Source organism: Martes martes (genome assembly GCF_963455335.1).
Source record: "Martes martes genome assembly, chromosome: 6".
NCBI classification, from domain to species: domain Eukaryota; kingdom Metazoa; phylum Chordata; class Mammalia; order Carnivora; family Mustelidae; genus Martes; species Martes martes.
In genome coordinates, this window is record NC_137893.1 from 70,875,960 (window position 1) to 70,893,431 (window position 17,472).

The 17,472-nt window shown below is 37.9% G+C and overlaps 1 protein-coding gene across 1 annotated transcript in view; it reads left to right on the forward strand.

Moving 5' to 3' along the window:
• Positions 1 to 17,472, forward strand: part of ARHGAP18 (Rho GTPase activating protein 18) — a 130,225-nt gene that overhangs the window by 90,995 nt on the left and 21,758 nt on the right. Inside the window, exons 6-10 of the mRNA XM_080805163.1 lie at positions 643 to 808; positions 2,999 to 3,090; positions 7,532 to 7,609; positions 11,023 to 11,182; positions 13,318 to 13,400. Coding sequence (XP_080661289.1) covers positions 643 to 808; positions 2,999 to 3,090; positions 7,532 to 7,609; positions 11,023 to 11,182; positions 13,318 to 13,400 — 579 coding nt within the window. The remainder of the gene's footprint in view (positions 1 to 642; positions 809 to 2,998; positions 3,091 to 7,531; positions 7,610 to 11,022; positions 11,183 to 13,317; positions 13,401 to 17,472) is intronic.

The following is a 17,472-nucleotide window of genomic DNA, read 5'->3' on the forward strand; positions in this document are numbered from 1 at the left end:
AAAGAGTAGTTAATCAATTATCAGATTGTTAGTAGCTGGTTGGTAGCGAGATGACTGGTACGCATTCTGGCTTTAAAGTCCATGCTGTTACTATTCCTTCCATTCTCCCTGCCACCCTAATGCTATACAGACCTTCTGGGGTTTTATGATAACGTTATAATATATGCTATGTTATAAATATTCAATATTTCATATCATATTATACATATTTGTGACAGTAGCATAGGTCAAGTGTACCTTGCACGTTGTAAGTACTCACTCATGGCTACTATTCCTCTTCCTCTTCCTCCTCATGGTTTCTCTTGACTCCTAATCTTCCTTTGTTGTCAAAGGTCAGTAACTAGAGTTCTTTTTCTCCTTCAGTTTTACTGTCTCTGTTGTGCTCTCAGCCACTGGGATTAGTACGCCTGGTCCATAGTCTGGTCACTTTGTCTGTTGGACTTCATGTACTGACTCCCCTCAGCCTTAAGGATCATCATCATGACAAGATGGCTCCTCATTCGGACTGGAGCGATTTTGCCGTGGCTTTCATAGTCACTACTCTGAATACAGCTTCTTTCTATAGTAACGGTTTTGTTTTCTTTCACTAAAAAGGGGGTTAGACCCTATAAACCCTTACTCTATTAATGGTACTTATTTTAGAATTTCAGATGCCCAAAAGACAAAACAGGCATCACCAGGATTGGTGACCTAGCACCTCAGGACATGAAGAAAGTTTGCCGTTTAGCCCTCATTGAGCTGACTGCCCTCTATGATGTATTGGGTATTGAATTGAAGCAACAAAAAGCTGTGAAAATCAAAACGAAAGGTAATTTTGAAATGAAAAACAGTTGGATTTACTTCAAAAGAAGCAAAGATGAACTTGGGTTCTGAGCAGTATTCTTGGAGGGGGGAACACCTACAAAATAAACCAACACTTGAATACATCTAAAATTCAGAATTTAAAACATTGCCTTCAAAAATTTAGTAACTTGATAAACATGCGCTGTTTTCTCAGATTATAAAAAATAAAGAGATAATAAAATATTTAATTACCTTGGAAGGAAATTCTGAATTGAAGATTCTTCTTCTTCTTTCTTTCTTTCTCTCTCTCTCTCTCTTTTTTTTTTTTTTTATTGAGGAATCTTAACTGAAATGCACTCTCCTTTGAAAACTATGTGTAAAAGATACTTTTGGTACATAAACTTCTTTATTTCCAAAATCAGATCTTGAAAAATGATTTTAAGATAGTTGATCCTAGTTGATTGCTTTTGCTTATTTATTTGAGGGGAAGTACATAGAGTAGTTAGTAGCCTGTCCCTTTGCTCATTTACATTCTACTTATAACTTTTTTGCAAAAACCTTCTTCAGTCTATTAAGAAAATAATGCCATTATGGCACATAATACCACCAAATTGTACTCTGCATGGATATATGCAGTTTTTCTTTTGTAAGCAACTTGTTATACCCATTACATAAACAGACTTTATTTTTTATAATCTTACAGAAAACAGATACCTCCTAGTTTTTAATCCAAGATTTTATTGGTCTAGAAATCTAGATAATTATCTATTAATTTAACAAAGTTTAACTCTTTAGAAATCTCTGGCCTCTTATTTAACTTTTAAGTTCTCTCCTAAAGAGATACCAAGAATGAGGATTACTGAGTTGCTATGGTAACATTAATAAAGACAGATATTCACCTGATTTAAGTTATAGAGGCAAAATCTCTGTAGGACTGACGTATACCTTCCCTCAAGGTCCTCTCTCCCATGCTGGGCCCCAGAAGACCTCATTCTGTGCTCAGCTCCTCTTGAGTACTATGGCTTAAGGCATGGGATGGTGAATTTCTGAGTTAAATGGTGCTTCTGATTTTCCGCAAGGCCATTATGGATAATGAAAGACTTTAGATGTTTTTTCAGAAGCTTGTCACAAAGCCTTTTCCAAATATAAAATAGAAATATAATTTAAATAGCTGTGACTCAGTGCTTAGGACTTTTAAAATGGCTTAGAGAGGCTTTTTATGTTTTAGAATTGCTTCCTAGCAGAGAGAGAAGTATTAAGCCATTCTCATTTAGAGTATAACTATTAACAGAATAGATTTTCTTTCCATTTCTTAAATATTTTTGTAGCTCCTCTAATATATTCATCTCATAAACTAGACTCTTGACATTTTTGAAGATTACATTTTTTTGGACAATTCTTAAGCTACAAATTATTAGGTTACTGGTATTCTCTTGAATGGCATCTCTATTGAGTGTCAGTTTTCAAGGTCCTCATTCCACAATATAAAGCCCCGTTTCCTATTCACAAATGATTTACGTCTCCCCTGATGACGTGTGTTACACTTCTGTGCTAACTGTTCATTCAGTGATGGGGGTGGGGTAGGAGGTACTAAGCAGAAGCTATGTTCACACCAGACTGAAGGCATATGATTTTAATTTAGAAAAATTTTAAGTTATTACCTTTCAGTTCTTCTGGAGTTATTCCCAAATATATGAAACTACAAATCACAATTTAAGAACTACCAAGTGTCTGTAGTTTCTAAAGAAAAACTCTGTAAAACAAGATCATGAGGTTGACTGATTTCTCGAAGAGCAAACATTTCTGTTTTGCTGCATTGTGGAATGTTAAATGTCAGTTACGTATAAAAGAGATGAGTAATATTTGCTTTAGCCAAAACTTTTAATTTGTTACCTTTAGTACGTTATTTGTATATTTCACATACTCCCATGGCATTATTTCTCTTACATGACAGTATAACTTCTCTCATTATTTTGGTGATCCGTTACAGTCATTTACTTAGCTGTCTTTCCTTGCTAGATTGCTATATGACAGGGTCAAGATTTTCCTATGGCGATGTATGGACCTAATGGCTAGACTGTGTCATTCACTTAGTAGGTGCTCAATAAATAGTTATTTGTTTGAATGACAGTAACAGAAATCCAGTGCCTTAATATTTTTGCATTAATATTTTATAGATGGATGGAAGTTAAGAAGTTTTATTTTTTTGTTGCAGATTCTGGCCTTTTTTGTATTCCGTTGACAGTGTTGTTAGAACAAGATCAGAGGAAAGTACCAGGAACTCGAATACCCTTGATATTTCAAAAAGTAAGTAGGCCTAAATCGGTCAGCACAGAGAGAACATACTTGAACTAATAGAAGTTTTTTCTTTTTTGGCATTCATAATATTATAATATAGTTTTCCAATTGATGTGTTCTTTTATTTTGTACTTTGATTTTCTATTCAGGAAACAAATTTGTTTCAAGGGCTCATAATTTTTATTTTATGGTGATGTTTTCTGTGTTATTACTATAACTGTGATTACCTGGCATCATTTTCCTGTCTTATATTAGCTAGCTTTGTATAATTGAGATTTCAGTTCTATAATACACGGGAGCGGGAACTGCTTATAAATTTCTAGGGAATTGAATCCTCATGAATATTTCATGCCTGTGTGTGTTTCCCAAGCTTTCCTATTTACAGTGAGGATGTCCAATTTAATTTACCAATGCCTACTTCTAAAGTAGGCAAAGAAACCATAAAGTAGAATTAGAAAGTGATTGCTAAACTATCAAGTCACTGGTGTCATCAACACTCAGTTATTCATAAGGGGATTATCTATGGCAATATAAAAATTTTAGTCTAATCTCTGAGCCATCCTTGTTCAGAAACACAGATTACACATGACGAAAGCCAGGAATGCGCAGTGAGGAAGGTAGGTCAGATCAGTTATGGACTACCCGAGCTATAGATTTTTTTGCAGCAGCCCCAGCACATCACACTTTCTGGAAGCTCTGGGGATAGTAAGAGTGGCAGTGGGAACTTTCCCATCAACTGGCTCAACAAACTCATTCAATACAAAGCCCAAGCTCCTTGGGACTGATCTTCCACTATTCCAAACCAACGCTCAGCTGTCTTATCTATTAACCCGGGTCCCATTATTTCTCATGATCACCATCGCTTCCAAACATGTATCTCATTGTTTCTCCTGATGAACTTCATTCTGCTGAGTTTGTTCTTTTCACCAGCTTCTGCCGGCCACTGCCTATAGAACTTGTGTCTGTATGGATAGTTGTCAGCTGTGCCTGTGATGAGCTGGGAAGTGCTGACAAATGTGGGTCAGATATTCGTATTAATTTAAGTAAATTAAGTAAAATGTAAACATAATTTACTTAAATTAAGTAAATTTAACATAATTTACTTAAATTAAGTAAATTTAAGTAAATTAAGTAAAACGTACACCACTACAGAGGACTATGCAAGGCAAGGATCTCACCAGCATCTTTTCCAAGTGGGTAAGGATTCTCCAAAGAAACAGAATCAGTAAGGGGTGTGTGTGTGTGTGTGTGTGTGTGTGTGTGGTGTGTGCACCACGCTCACACATGTTCATAGAAAGAGACTCATTCTAAAGAATTGGCTTATGTGATTGTGGGGGCTGGCAAGCCTGAAATAGAGCAGTCCAGAGGCTGGAAACTTGGGCAAGAGTTGATATTGCAGTATTGAGTCCAAAATCTGTAGGTTGGAAACTCCTGTGGGTTTTCCGTGTTGCAGTCTTGAAGCAGAATTGCCACTTTTTTGGGAAACCTCAGTCTTTGCTGCTAAGGCCGCCAACCCACTGGATGAAACCCGCCCACGTCATGTAGAGTAATTTGCTTTACTCAAAATGTACTGATTTAAATGTTAATTACATCTAAAAAAAAAAAATACCTTCAAAGCAACATCTAGACTGGCGTTTGACCAAAAACCATTGATGTGTCATGCCTTGACTTTATCAAATTCACCATCACATCAGTGAAGAGTACGTTTTGGTCTCTACAAAAATTCAGAAATGTCTCCTGGTCAGGCTGAGGGCTGCATGCAGTCTCGTGTCATTTTTTCTTGAAATTGTTTTATTTATGTAGTTATTTTACCTTTCTGGTCTGGTCTCTTCAATATTCAGAAGACTTGGGCTTCCAACTAGTTTGAAGTTGTTTGGTAACAGCCTTAAAGACTCTTTTGTTCACACAAAAAATAAAAGAGGGTATAAAGAGTTTACTATCAGATAACACTCATCTATATGCATCCCCTCTGAATTATAAGCAAAAAAATGACAGTGATCTAACATTGAAAAATACTTTTTCGATGGAGCAACTGTCACCTCAATTAGGTATTTCTCAGTTTTGCACAAAACAAAGAATTGGAAATTGCTCATTTGCAAAAAGGTTTATCACCAGTTTTTAGAGGATTATACTTTCTCATTTATTAAGAATTATACCCAAAAAAGGGCTTTAACAAGGCTTATCTCAGATCTGTAAGTTGTATCTGTTGTTTTCTTGTTTGTTTTGTTTCTGCTCAGAGGCACATTGTTTAAATCATATTCTTAGAAAACGTCAGGAAAAGTACTTTTAATTTTTATCTATAGAAAAATTCTGACAAATTAGCAAATTCTATTCTCACTGTCAGACTAATCAGCCAAATCAAAGATACTTTGTGTCAAAAACTTCTGACTTCATTTTCAGTTCATGAATTCATATAAGCATATAATCCCTCTTAGGAGATGCTGTGAACATTACTGATAAATTATGCAATGTCTCTTGTAAGATAAATTACTAAAAAGGAGCATGATTAAAATATATAGAACAATATAGTCATTTTCCATTTTTAAGTCTTGAAAATAAAAGAGCTATAAAGTATTTCTTATTTATATTTTAGTAATGAAATATAATGTGGTGGCCAAAAATGTTATTTTTAAATAGAGAAATATGAAAAACCACATGACATTCTTTCAGGCATTATATATACATTTCTTTATTGAATGCTAGTATTCCACATTCGAGAGGAATGAAAAGAACTTCAGTATAAAGATTCAGATCTTACTCTCATTCAGTTGTTTAGAAATCTCCATTTTTTCTGTGTATTTGATGAAAATGAAAGGCATGTACTATTGCTAAAAACTAATTTGCTCTAGCAGCCAGCGTAGAATTTTATTTTTTGCTAATAGAACGTTTTAAACATTTTATAAGATGAAATAAAAATGAAAATTGCTCAAACATTGAATAAATTTTGCATGGTATTATTTGTTAAGTTTAGTTTTAAATCCTTTATTGAGTAATGCCCATCTAATCTAAAATAACTCTTGTAAGGTATTTAGCTGTGGGTTCATTATCTAGTGTAACTTGAAAAATGTAGTCTTGGAAAACATTCCAGTTGAATTTTTAAAAATCATGCACTGCTTTGACCGGTCAGAGATGGTTCTTACTTTATCTAATAATAAATCCTCAGGAGAACTTTGAGACTATTCTTCGCTTTATTCTTACCTGACTCCCTGAAGATCTGTGCATTCTTTGGCCTTAATCCGGGGATAGGAGAGATGAGGTCATTAAAGAAAAATTGCCTCTCTTCCAGTGTCTACACGCTACAATATATCTGATTTCAGAACATCTAGACAAAGGTCAAAAGACCTCATTTTATGATACCTTGCTTTGCTCCTAATAGACACTTTTATAAGCAAGGAAGAAACAGCTTTATGTGGTTTATAGAGCCCTGGTAAATCATTAAAGGAGGTTTCCCTGAAAAAAAAATAAAATAAAATTTTACATCCTTTGGCACGCTGGAAGATTTTATGTCTTAGGGTGTGCAGAGAGATTATAGTAAGTTTGGGGATGAGTGAAGAGTAGGTCTGTCTTTTATAAAGTAGAAGGCTATGGTGAATGGGGGTGGGTAGTAGGAAGGAAAACCTATGCGATGCTAGTAATTGCCTTATATTTAGCCTGAGGACAAAGAAATTGATTTCCTTAAAATAGCAGAGTACCCCCTATAAAGCCTGTGTGCATTTCCCAGGGAATACATATTTCAATTGGAAGATCACTCTGCCAAGAAACTAACCACTTTTTTTAATCATCTTCCTAGTTTCCGACAGTATGTCATTATAATTTCTTCATTTGCCTATTTTTGTAGGTTTCTGCATTATTAAAAAAAAATCTTTGTTATTTTAGTGGAGTTCTAGAGCTAGATCTGTGTATATTCAATGGGTATCAGGTATGATTTAGAAGCCCTCAAGAACTGTTTTTTTGTCTTGGTTTACCACTAAAAGCTGCAAAGCTTAAAAATGAGCATTTACAAACAGGTTTTTTTTTTCTCCTTCATACCATAAACAAGTCTTTCAAACAAACTAAAAATGAGATGTAAATGTGCAAATAATGGAATTTCATAAGATTTATTTGATTGCAGCATGTCTGTTTCTGGAAAAGCAGAAGACACGGGTGGTCTTAGTTGCTTTTAAGCAGTGAACAACTTCAGTCTCCGTTTGTTTGGAGTACAGCAGCTGTTGTGTGAGATGATTACACTTCTGTAACAAAGGAGAATAAGACCCCACTTCTTCTAAATTAGAAGTAAAGTTTTGAGACTTTCTGGTTGAAAGGATAGTGCTAGTGCAGTAGCATTCAAAACGTCGTGAAAGCCCGCTTACCCATCATTGTAATCATTTATCTCTATGTGAAGCTGATGTTCCATTTGGAATTGTACCTGTCAGGAGTCCCCAAGTCAGAATGTTCTTCTGTTTATACACAGCTGATTTCTCGAATTGAAGAGGGAGGTTTGGAGACCGAAGGCCTCCTGAGAATACCTGGAGCCGCCAGTAGGATCAAGGTAATCTCTTGGCTCTACTCGTGTAACACTTTATTGTTCAATTACACCTTCGCATTTATTTTTTTTATTTTTTTATTTTTTAAAGATTTTATTTATTTATTTGACAGATAGAGATATCAATTAGGCAGAGAGGCAGACAGACAGAGAGAGAGAGAGAGAGAGAGAGAGAGAGGAGGAGGAAGTAGGCTCCCTGCTGAGCAGAGAGCTGGATGTGGGGCTCGATCCCAGAACCCTGGGATCATGACCTGAGCCAAAGGCAGAGGCTTTAACCCACTGAGCCACCCAGGCACCCCACACTTTCACATTTTAAAAGCTAACTTCTCCCCACTCCCTTCTTCCCCTGCTGTTAGTCAAGTAGATACAATATCAAGATAAAACCTCTGAACCTCCAGTTTGTATTTAGTTTTTCTGGAGTCTTTGCCGATGGTTGTTAAGTTTTCATTTTTCTTCAAAATCACCGTATTAGCTGTAATACTGTTATGATGGAGAAGCAAATGATTTTAATCTCTCTGCTGTGCAGAGGTAAAACAGGAACAAAAGTCAACAAGCAAAAGCCAAGAGTAGTTCCATCCTTCTGGTGAAAAGAGAACACAATGAGTCAAAATATTAATAGGGGACTGGTGATAGATTTAGTCAGTGTGATTAATAGCAATTGAATTAAAAAAAAATGTAGATGAGAAACTCCACCAGGTGAGCAGAATAGGAGGATGTGACTGTCGTCTCCATACACCCGTCTGTGGGAACTGAGGAAATGAGACTTTGCCTCACCTCCCTTCCCGACTTTCACAGTTCCTGTCACACCCACTGCAGGGTAGCCCAAGTCTGGCTTGTGAAAGAGGCAAGGCGATGCCCAGACTTCCCATTCTCCCTCCCGCTGCCGCCTTTTCTGGCAAGCTGGCATTTTGTTCCCACTGTCTTGGGATGCTGGTATCTTCCTCCTTTCTCCCTGGCGCCCAGCTCCTGCTCTGGGGAATGAAGCATCCAGTAAATGCACGGCAAAGGGAGAATTACCCTACAGAGGATGCATAATACATAAGCGTCCCAGGGGATTTGCATTTTACAGGGGCCTCACGCTTGGAACTGTAGCTCTATCTCGAGAATGTATCTAGGAGAAGGCTTTGGTTAGCTGCCATTAACAGCCTCCAGAGCCTCTAAATTCAGCTTCTGAGCCTCTAAACTCAACTGAGGTGGCGCAAATGATTGCCCTCGTCCAACCTATTGTCTTCTTGAATTTGCAAATCCACTCGAAAATAGGACAGGGCAAAGAGATTTTTTCTGTTCATTTCCTTAAGACCTATTCTGTATGACATTTTTAGAGCTAGATCAGAGAGAACAGACTGTTGGTGGGTGCACAAGCTCCAGGCTTGTGACTGTGGCCATGGGGCTGCCAGGATTAGAATTACTATTGAGACCTTGCATGGTTTATAGCGCCTGCTTATTTTGATGAGTTTCCTCGATGAGGAATGCTAGTTCCCGCCTACTAGGCTCTCACTGCATGGAGCGACTGCTCGCAGAGTTCATTCAGTTTGTGTCCCCTGGGTTTGGTGTCCAGTTCACAGAGGTCCCTGAAACACTTTTGGGGCCTGCATGAGTTTGATAAGCTGCCATTGTCTCACTCCACTTGTTAACATTTAGGGCAATTTTACCAACAGTCAAACACAGGTGTTGTGTGGGATTCTGAGGTAAGTCCTGTTGAGAGGCGCATTCGAGAACAAATCCCTCAGAAGCTGGTCACGTGACTTCATAGTACCCACATGGGCAAGAATACCCCTTCTCAGTCCACTGGTCACAGCACTGATTAGCAGCAGACTGTAAGGGCCAACGCCTAAGAGTCATAAGCACATTTACTGGAGTACACAGTGGTGAACAGAAAGCATATTTTAGGGGCGCCTGGGTGGCTCAGTGGGTTAAAGCCTCCGCCTTCAGCTCAGGTCCTGATCCCAGGGTCCTGGGGATCGAGTCCCACATCAGGTTCTCTGCTTGGCCAGGAGCCTGCTTCCTCCTCCCTCTCTGCCTGCCTCTTCTGCCTCCTTGTGATCTCTGTCTGTCAAATAAATAAATAAAATCTTTAAAAAAAAAAAAAAAAGAGAGAGCCTCTTTTACACTTTTGACTGGATAGCTGGCAGAAGCTTGAGTTCAACTAAATGTAATTTCTAAGAAGGTCAATTAAGTGGATTCCGTTGGCTCAACTCTTCAACCTGGCCTGTTGTCACATCCCAAATTATGCAGCAGCTGGTCCATTATACGTAATTTAAAGATAATATGCAAAATTTTTGGTTGTCTTTCTCTTCTGCCCTACCAAATTTTTTGTACTCTTCGCTCTCCTTCCCCCTCTCCCTTTCCCTTTTTTTCCCCTCTCCCCCTTCCCTTCCTTCTCCCCCTTCCCTTCCCTCTCTCCCTTTTTCCTCTCCCTCTCCTGTCTCCTCTTTCTCCCTCTTCCCATTCCTCCTCTTCCTTCCCTCCCTCCCCTCTCTGCTTTCTTCCATTCCTCTCTCCCTTCACCTCTCTTCTCCCTGCCCCCCTTTATGTCTTTCACCAATTACAGAAATAACTGGAGGAGACGGATGGAGTTGTGTAGGAAAGAGAGTGTAATAAATTCATCTCACAAGAAAAACAAAGAACAGTCTTTAGGAGAACAGTTCAACATAAGGAAGTGACAGAACTTAAAAGGATTTCTCACCTAATGGGGTTTATGCCACAGTGAAAAGGCCCCTGGAAAATAGTAATTGTGAAACTAAATTGATTACTAGTAATTTGTCTGGCAGATCTTGTAGAGTCCTTGAGGTAGACAAACTAGGTATTTCTGATTCTGCGTGGACTCACACTGTTCTCTGCAGCTGGTAGCTGGACGGCTGTGCCACTTATGGCTCAGGCACCCAAGACGGGTGTATTGATGTATTTTCAGGCCTCATTTGCTTTAGAATTTGGTTTTCCATTTCCCAGAGGTGACTAATCAAGAGGTAGCCCCCTGCTTTAGGCCCAGAGATTGATGATGTATTTTGTTATGTAATGTACTTCTAAATAATTTAAAACAGACTTTTTAAAAGATTATTTTTAAAATCAAAGGAGAACTTAGAGCATCTGAAGTAAAGCCCCCACACAGAATGACGATTTTAACTAATCTTTCCCTGATTAAACCTTGACCGCTTAAGGGCTGTTGCAGATGCAGGAAGATGTATGCAGTTTTTGAATTCTGCGGCCTTGGCTATCGTTTGTCACAGAAAAAGTGTACTTGGCCGAGTAGTATTTTTCTGAGTGACAGAGAAGTGTTGGCCTTTAGTACTTTCGGATTCTTTTCTAAAGAGTAGAATCTCTTGGAAAGTGGGAAGTGTATCACACTCTCAGCAGGGAAAAAAAAATGCACTTACTGGTAGCTTTTCTTTCTTGCCTTTTTTTTTTCTTCTGCCTTTCAGAATCTTTGCCAAGAACTGGAAGCAAAGTTTTATGAAGGGACTTTTAATTGGGAAAGTGTCAAACAGCATGATGCCGCCAGTCTGCTGAAGCTCTTCATCCGGGAGTTGCCCCAGCCGCTGCTCAGTGTAGAATATCTCAAAGCCTTTCAGGCCGTCCAGAGTAAGTGCCATCTCTCTTTGAGGCAGCCTGTGTGCTGGTGCCATCCGTGTTAATTGTTTTAATGACACTTTGCCTCACAGATAGTATAACTGGATATATTTGGAGAGACGTATTGACTTTCTGTCAACGGCAGCTCAAATGCCATACATTGTTGTCCTTTTCCTTTACAAATACACATCTCTGAGTAAACAGATGACAGGATGTTCTCCTCAGGGACAGATTAATTGCGTGCCCATTGAGCCCTGCAATATATTTTCTTGTTAAAACCTGGAACTTCGCATTTCGTGTATAATAGAATGAGTCACGTAAGATCTGATACATTTTTCTTGCCAAGTGTTAAAAGCAACACTTACTGGAGAAACTGTGGATTAACAGTTATCATAAACGCACAAGGAGATGAGCAGAGTCTGTGATTATTTCCTGAAAAATGAAGTTCTGAAATTGTCATGCAGAAACGTGGAACAAAGTATTTGGCTGCCTCCTTGGAGGAAGGTTACAGGCTTCTTCTACCTTGCCATTGTGTGGTATTGCGCAAGCTCCAAATTAATGTATCAAGTAGTTCTTGATTCTTTTCCAGTGAACACAGAGATCTTATAAGGTTTGCATACTGGTGTAATTATTCCTTTGAGTCCCAGAGACCATCAAAAAAGGAAAAATGCCATCACTACATTCTAATGACCATATCTTTAACTTCCCAACTGGGACACCTTGAGAGGGAAAAGGTGCCACTATTGATGATTACGGTGAGCTACAGTGTCCACCAGAACTCTTCTGGGTCATTCCAGATTTTTTTTATTGAGATATAATTGACCTACAACATTCTGTACAACATAATGGTTCCATATTTTTATGTACTGTGAAGTGATCATCACCGTAAGTCTGGTTAACATCCATCACCACATATATTTACAGAATTTTTTTCTCTTATGATGAGAATTTTTAAGATCTACTCTCTTAGCAACATTCAAATATGCAATATATTGTTGTCAACTGTAGTCTCCGTGCTATACCTTATGTCCCCATGACTTAACTATTTTATAACTGGAAATTTGTACCTTTTGATGCCCTTCACCTATTTTGCCCACACCCCTCCCAACCCTAGCTTCCACTAATTGTCCTGTGTCTATAAGCTGATTTTTGTTGTTGTTGCTTTTCTATGATCCCACATATAAGTGAAATCATATATTTGTCTTTGTCTTGTTTTACTTAGTATAATGCTCTCAAGATCCATTTGTGTTGTTGCAAATGGCAAGATTTCTATTTTTATGACTTAGTAATATTCCATTATTTCCAGCATATTCTGAGTAATACTCCACTGTTTTCCAGGCTATCTTAATGCATGTAATATTAAGATGATTCTCATGTGTCTTCTCATATCATAACATTTCTTTAGAATTTCGAGGGGAGACATGACTAAAATCATCCTGTGTTTAAAATATTTGTAATGGTTAAGTTATGCTCTTTTGCATACATTCTTTGGATATGGATTCAAGGACAAATCCACTCTTTAGGAACAAAGTACCAGAATGATTCTAAATATCCATGAGTATTACTTCCGTGGGTCGAGGGTTACTAAAAATGATAACTATCAATGATCATCGTGTACCTCTTTGACTCAGTCATCACTGGTTGGTTTTCTAATTCATCCCATAGACATTTAATCTACCACTTACTGTGTTCCAGGCTCCATTTTACTTCTTCCTATTGGAATCAGTGGACTCTTAGCATGTGATTTGTCCACTCACCAGTGAAGAAACAACCTTCACTGTTACAGAGGCACCCTCACACCATACCGTGGAAGGGCTAACTTTCTGTGTCTCTTCATTGGGGAATAATTATCACGCAGAAGTTAAAATTATTTCCAAAGCACTGTTGTGTGTCTGCAAACATAAGGCCGCTCGTCATATGATCACAGTTGGAAGTGAGCATTCCGAGAGGAAGCTCTAACGCAGCAGCTGCTTCTCCTGATCTCTCTCAAACACACTCTCAAGAATGCTCGCTGCTCAGTTGTTGTGTCTTAAATTTCACAGGGATGTTTATGCCAAATAACTTTTTTCTTACAAAATGATAAAAAGGAAGTAAAAAAAAAATGTTTGGTAAAGAAAAGAGTTCCGATTTATTTAATCTGTCTGCAGATCTTCCAACCAGGAAGCAACAACTACAGGCTTTGAACCTTCTTGTCATCCTCCTGCCTGATGCAAACAGAGACACACTTAAGGTCAGCGGATTCATTTACGTTAAATATCCCTCAGAACTCAGAGGAGTAATTTCTCATTATTTGTGGTAAAATAGGGTGATGTTTTCATGGAAATGTTCCTAGTTAAGTCTCTAAAGGAAAGACCGATTTTTAAAGATAGATGGTGGAAGTTTTTAACTCTTCTCTAGTGTATGTACTAGGCTAGTCATGTTAATAGTATTATCAGGTGTTTAATTTTTGCTGTAATGCCTCTACTGAAACCAATGAGTGAGGTTCATTTTTTTTTTTTCATGGAAATTTGGGGGCTTTTGGTTTCTCCTTTTTATTTTTCTATGTTTTCCAAATTTAATTTAATGAACATGTAGTAAGTTGGAAATGGATGTTTAAAAAGAAAGTTGTAAGGCTCATCAAATAAAACCTACTGTTGCCTAAAGATGTTACATTTATAGCGCTAAGCATTAAAGTTTGAAATAAGTCATAATGATGATTTTTGAAATGTTTGGTGAGCCAAAAGATAGGCCGACTCAAACAAATTCTGGTACTTTTTCTAAGGGCTTACCCTGAGTTTTTGATTTACATCAGCATTTCAAAGTGATTTGGTCTATATGATTTAATACCATTTATTATAAGCATTGTTGGAGGCTTTTATAATAAATTTTTTTTTAAGATTTTATTTATTTGCCAGAGAGAGAGAGAGAGAGAGAGTACACACAAGCAGGTAGAGAGGCAGGCAGAGGCCTGGAGAGAAGCAGGCTCCCCGCCGAGCAAGGAACCCGACGTGGGACTCGATCCCAGGACCCCGGGATCATGACCCGAGCCGAAGGCAGAGGCCCAACCAACTGAGCCACCCAGGCGTCCCTGGAGGCTTTTATAATAATCAGTGGATTGTTCCATATTGATTTATTTTCTTAACAGCAAAAGTTTACAGAGTAGTTGTAAAGGTTTAGTTATAAACTTACGAAAGAAAAAGGAAACTTCTAAAATATAATTTAGAAAGAGTAGTTACCTTAAGTTTTGTCATTGCCTCAAAAAATTGTTTTTATATAGCCAGTGGCAGAACCCTTGCCCCTCTACCCTCTATATTTCTTTCTATTTAAAATGAAAAGCCATGCCAAGAAATTTCATGTCGAGAAAACAAAGCCAGTTTGTAAATCTTGGAAGTTTTTCCTGTACCTCATTAAGACTCCTTGAACTGAAAGTAGGTGATAGTTCTTTCGTGCCCAAGGAATTGAATGTTAATACTGAACTTTTCTGGATGAAAGAGTTTATGAGGATTACTGGAGTAAAATCCTTGCATTTCTACAGGAGAACTTCCAAAGAGTTATTCCCTTTACTAAGTCGGGGGGAAAAAAAGTCTTTTGCTTCACCGATTGTTACATGCTGAGAAGGCTGTGCATTAGGTGGAGGTGTTTTGAAGAGAGAGGCCAGCGCCAGAAAGGGTTACATTTGAACATTGTGTGACCAGAGTTGCTGTGTAAGGGTAGATAGTGGCTGAAATAGGACAGCGTGGGGACTGATTTCCAGTCTTCTTGTCAACTATGCCCTGACACAGAGCCCTGAAAGAGAAATTTAATCCATCTTTGTCTTACTCACATAGAGGTGCCTGTCTGTGATGGCTCTGTGAATGACCAGTATAAGGCAGGCATTGAAAGACACACACATGATTTACTTAAAACATGTCTGCATTCAAATGAGTTCAAATATTTGTGAGAGGAAACACTTTTTCCAATATGGTTTCTATTGGGGCAAGGCTGGTCTACAACTCAATTTTGGAATTTGCCTTCAGAGTCCCCGGCATGCTCTTTTGAAAATTCTTTTGAAAGAGATACTTTTTATTTTTTTTTAAATTTTTAAATTTTTATTTTTTAAAGATTTTTATTTATTTATTTGACAGACATTCGTAGGCAGAGAGGCAGGCAGAGAGAGAGAGGGGGAAGCAGGCTCCCTGCCGAGCTGAGAGCCCGATGTGGGGCTTGATCCCAGGACCCTGGGATCACGACCCGAGCCGAAGGCAGAGGCTTTAACCCACTGAGCCACCCAGGCGCCCCGAAAGAGATACTTTTTAAAATTTTAGAATAGCTTTAATTTTTTCATATAAGGTTACTGGGAGTACAATTGTATGCATCAAGAGGGAAATGCTCTTAGAATAAAATATTGGAAAATGCAAAAAAAAATGTAAATTTAATAATTAAGCTTTATTTAAGAGCTTAATTAGCTAGCCTTGATGGATGTTTCAAACAAAAACTCTAATAGAAACATTGAAACAGAAATGCCATATGTACAAGAAAATAAACCATTTACATTTAGTTCAAAGTGAAGGAAAAGTCTGTCACAAGATAATTTCAGGAAGCTTAATATAAATGTCTCCAATTTTTTACAAGCCTAGTGCCACTCTTCCATTTGCTATTTGGAGGAACGGGATCAGGTGTATAAACTTTGTAGACTGTAACTACAGCACACTGAAGGGGTAGGAGGCACCATGTCCTACTTTAAGTCTAAAGAGACAGATATCTAGACAAACTGCTTGGGGGGTATCTTTTTGACCTTGGATTATTGTATATTTGGATCATGATTGTAACTACTTTTTACTTGGAGGAACAACAAAGACCAGTATTAAGATATCAGCAGGAGATCTGCGTTAATATAATTATTGGTATTTGTTTGTTTGTTTATTTATTTATTTATTTATTTATTATTTTTAGGAAGATAGCTGTACACATTGTCTTGCTCAGTCCTGGCAGGCTGGAAGATTAGTATTCCTGTTTTATGAGTAGGAAGAATTTAAAGGACAGAGATGTCAGAGGTTTACCCTAAGATCTCCCCTAGCTAATAAATGACTGTGTTGGGAATCAAACTGGTTTTCAGGGAATAGGTCCAGTGAGACTTATGTAATAGCAGCCTAGTGATACTTTTTTTTTTTTTTTTAAGAGGTGGGGGAGGGAGAGAATCCTTTAAGAGGGAGAGAGAGAATCATAAACTAGGTAGGCTTCATGCCCCCTCATTGTAGCCCAACGTGGGGCTCAATCTCATGACGTTGAGCTGAAGTCGAGAGTCAGACGCTTAACGGACTGAGCTACCCACGTGCCCGGATATTTTTTGAAAAAGGTCAGTTCTTCTATTTCAGGTAAAGAGAAAATATATCTGAAGATGAAGTGCTTTCAGTAAGGGCCAGCTTAACATTTTTCAAATTTCATAATCTACATACACAGAAATACACACATTCTAATATTCTGATGGTAATGGTTTAAATAATCTTACTGCATATGTGCACCACAATTAAGGTGGTTTATTACCTAATCTCTATAATTTATACTTTGTAAAGAAAGAGATACACTGCTTCCTGAATAATTATTCTGGTCTCTGGAACAAAATTAAATTTTTTTCCCCAACCCTCACCAATTAATCTTTTGTCCTCATTTGAGAAAGTATTGTTACTATATAACCTTATGCTTGGATTACAGTGTAACTTTCTGAGAGCTGTACCAGATATTAGATACATAAATCTTATGGTTAGATATTGAGGTTGTGCCTTTAGTTTGTTTCAAATTTTTGAAGTCTATATAGCAGCTAAATTTGATTTAAGATCCACCTGTTAACATAGGAATTTTTCCCCCCTAAATCTTGGGAGAGATGAGCAGCTTCTTTTTGTTTCTTTCTTTTTCCACTTCGGTATCGTTTATTTGACCTCTTTCTGATTGGGATTTTAAGCTAAATATGAAAATATGATTCTTTTTGTAGGTTTTTTTTTTTTTAAGATTTTATTTTTTTATTTGACAGAGATCACAAGTAGGCAGAGAGGCAGACAGAGGGAGGGGGAGAAGCAGGCTCCCTCCTCAGCAGAGACCCTGATGTGGGACTCGATCCCAGGACCCTGAGATCATGACCTGAGCTGAAGACAGAGGCTTAACCCACTGAGCCACCCAGGCACCCCGATTCTTTTTGTAGTTAAGAGTTCAGAAGCAAAAGCCAGAGAGACCTTCTCCACCATTTGCCAGCTCTATGATCTCTGGTACATTACTTAAATTCTCTTACACCTTGTTTCCTCATCTGTAAAAGGGAGATAATTACAGCTTCTCTTTCCAGTAAGGATTAA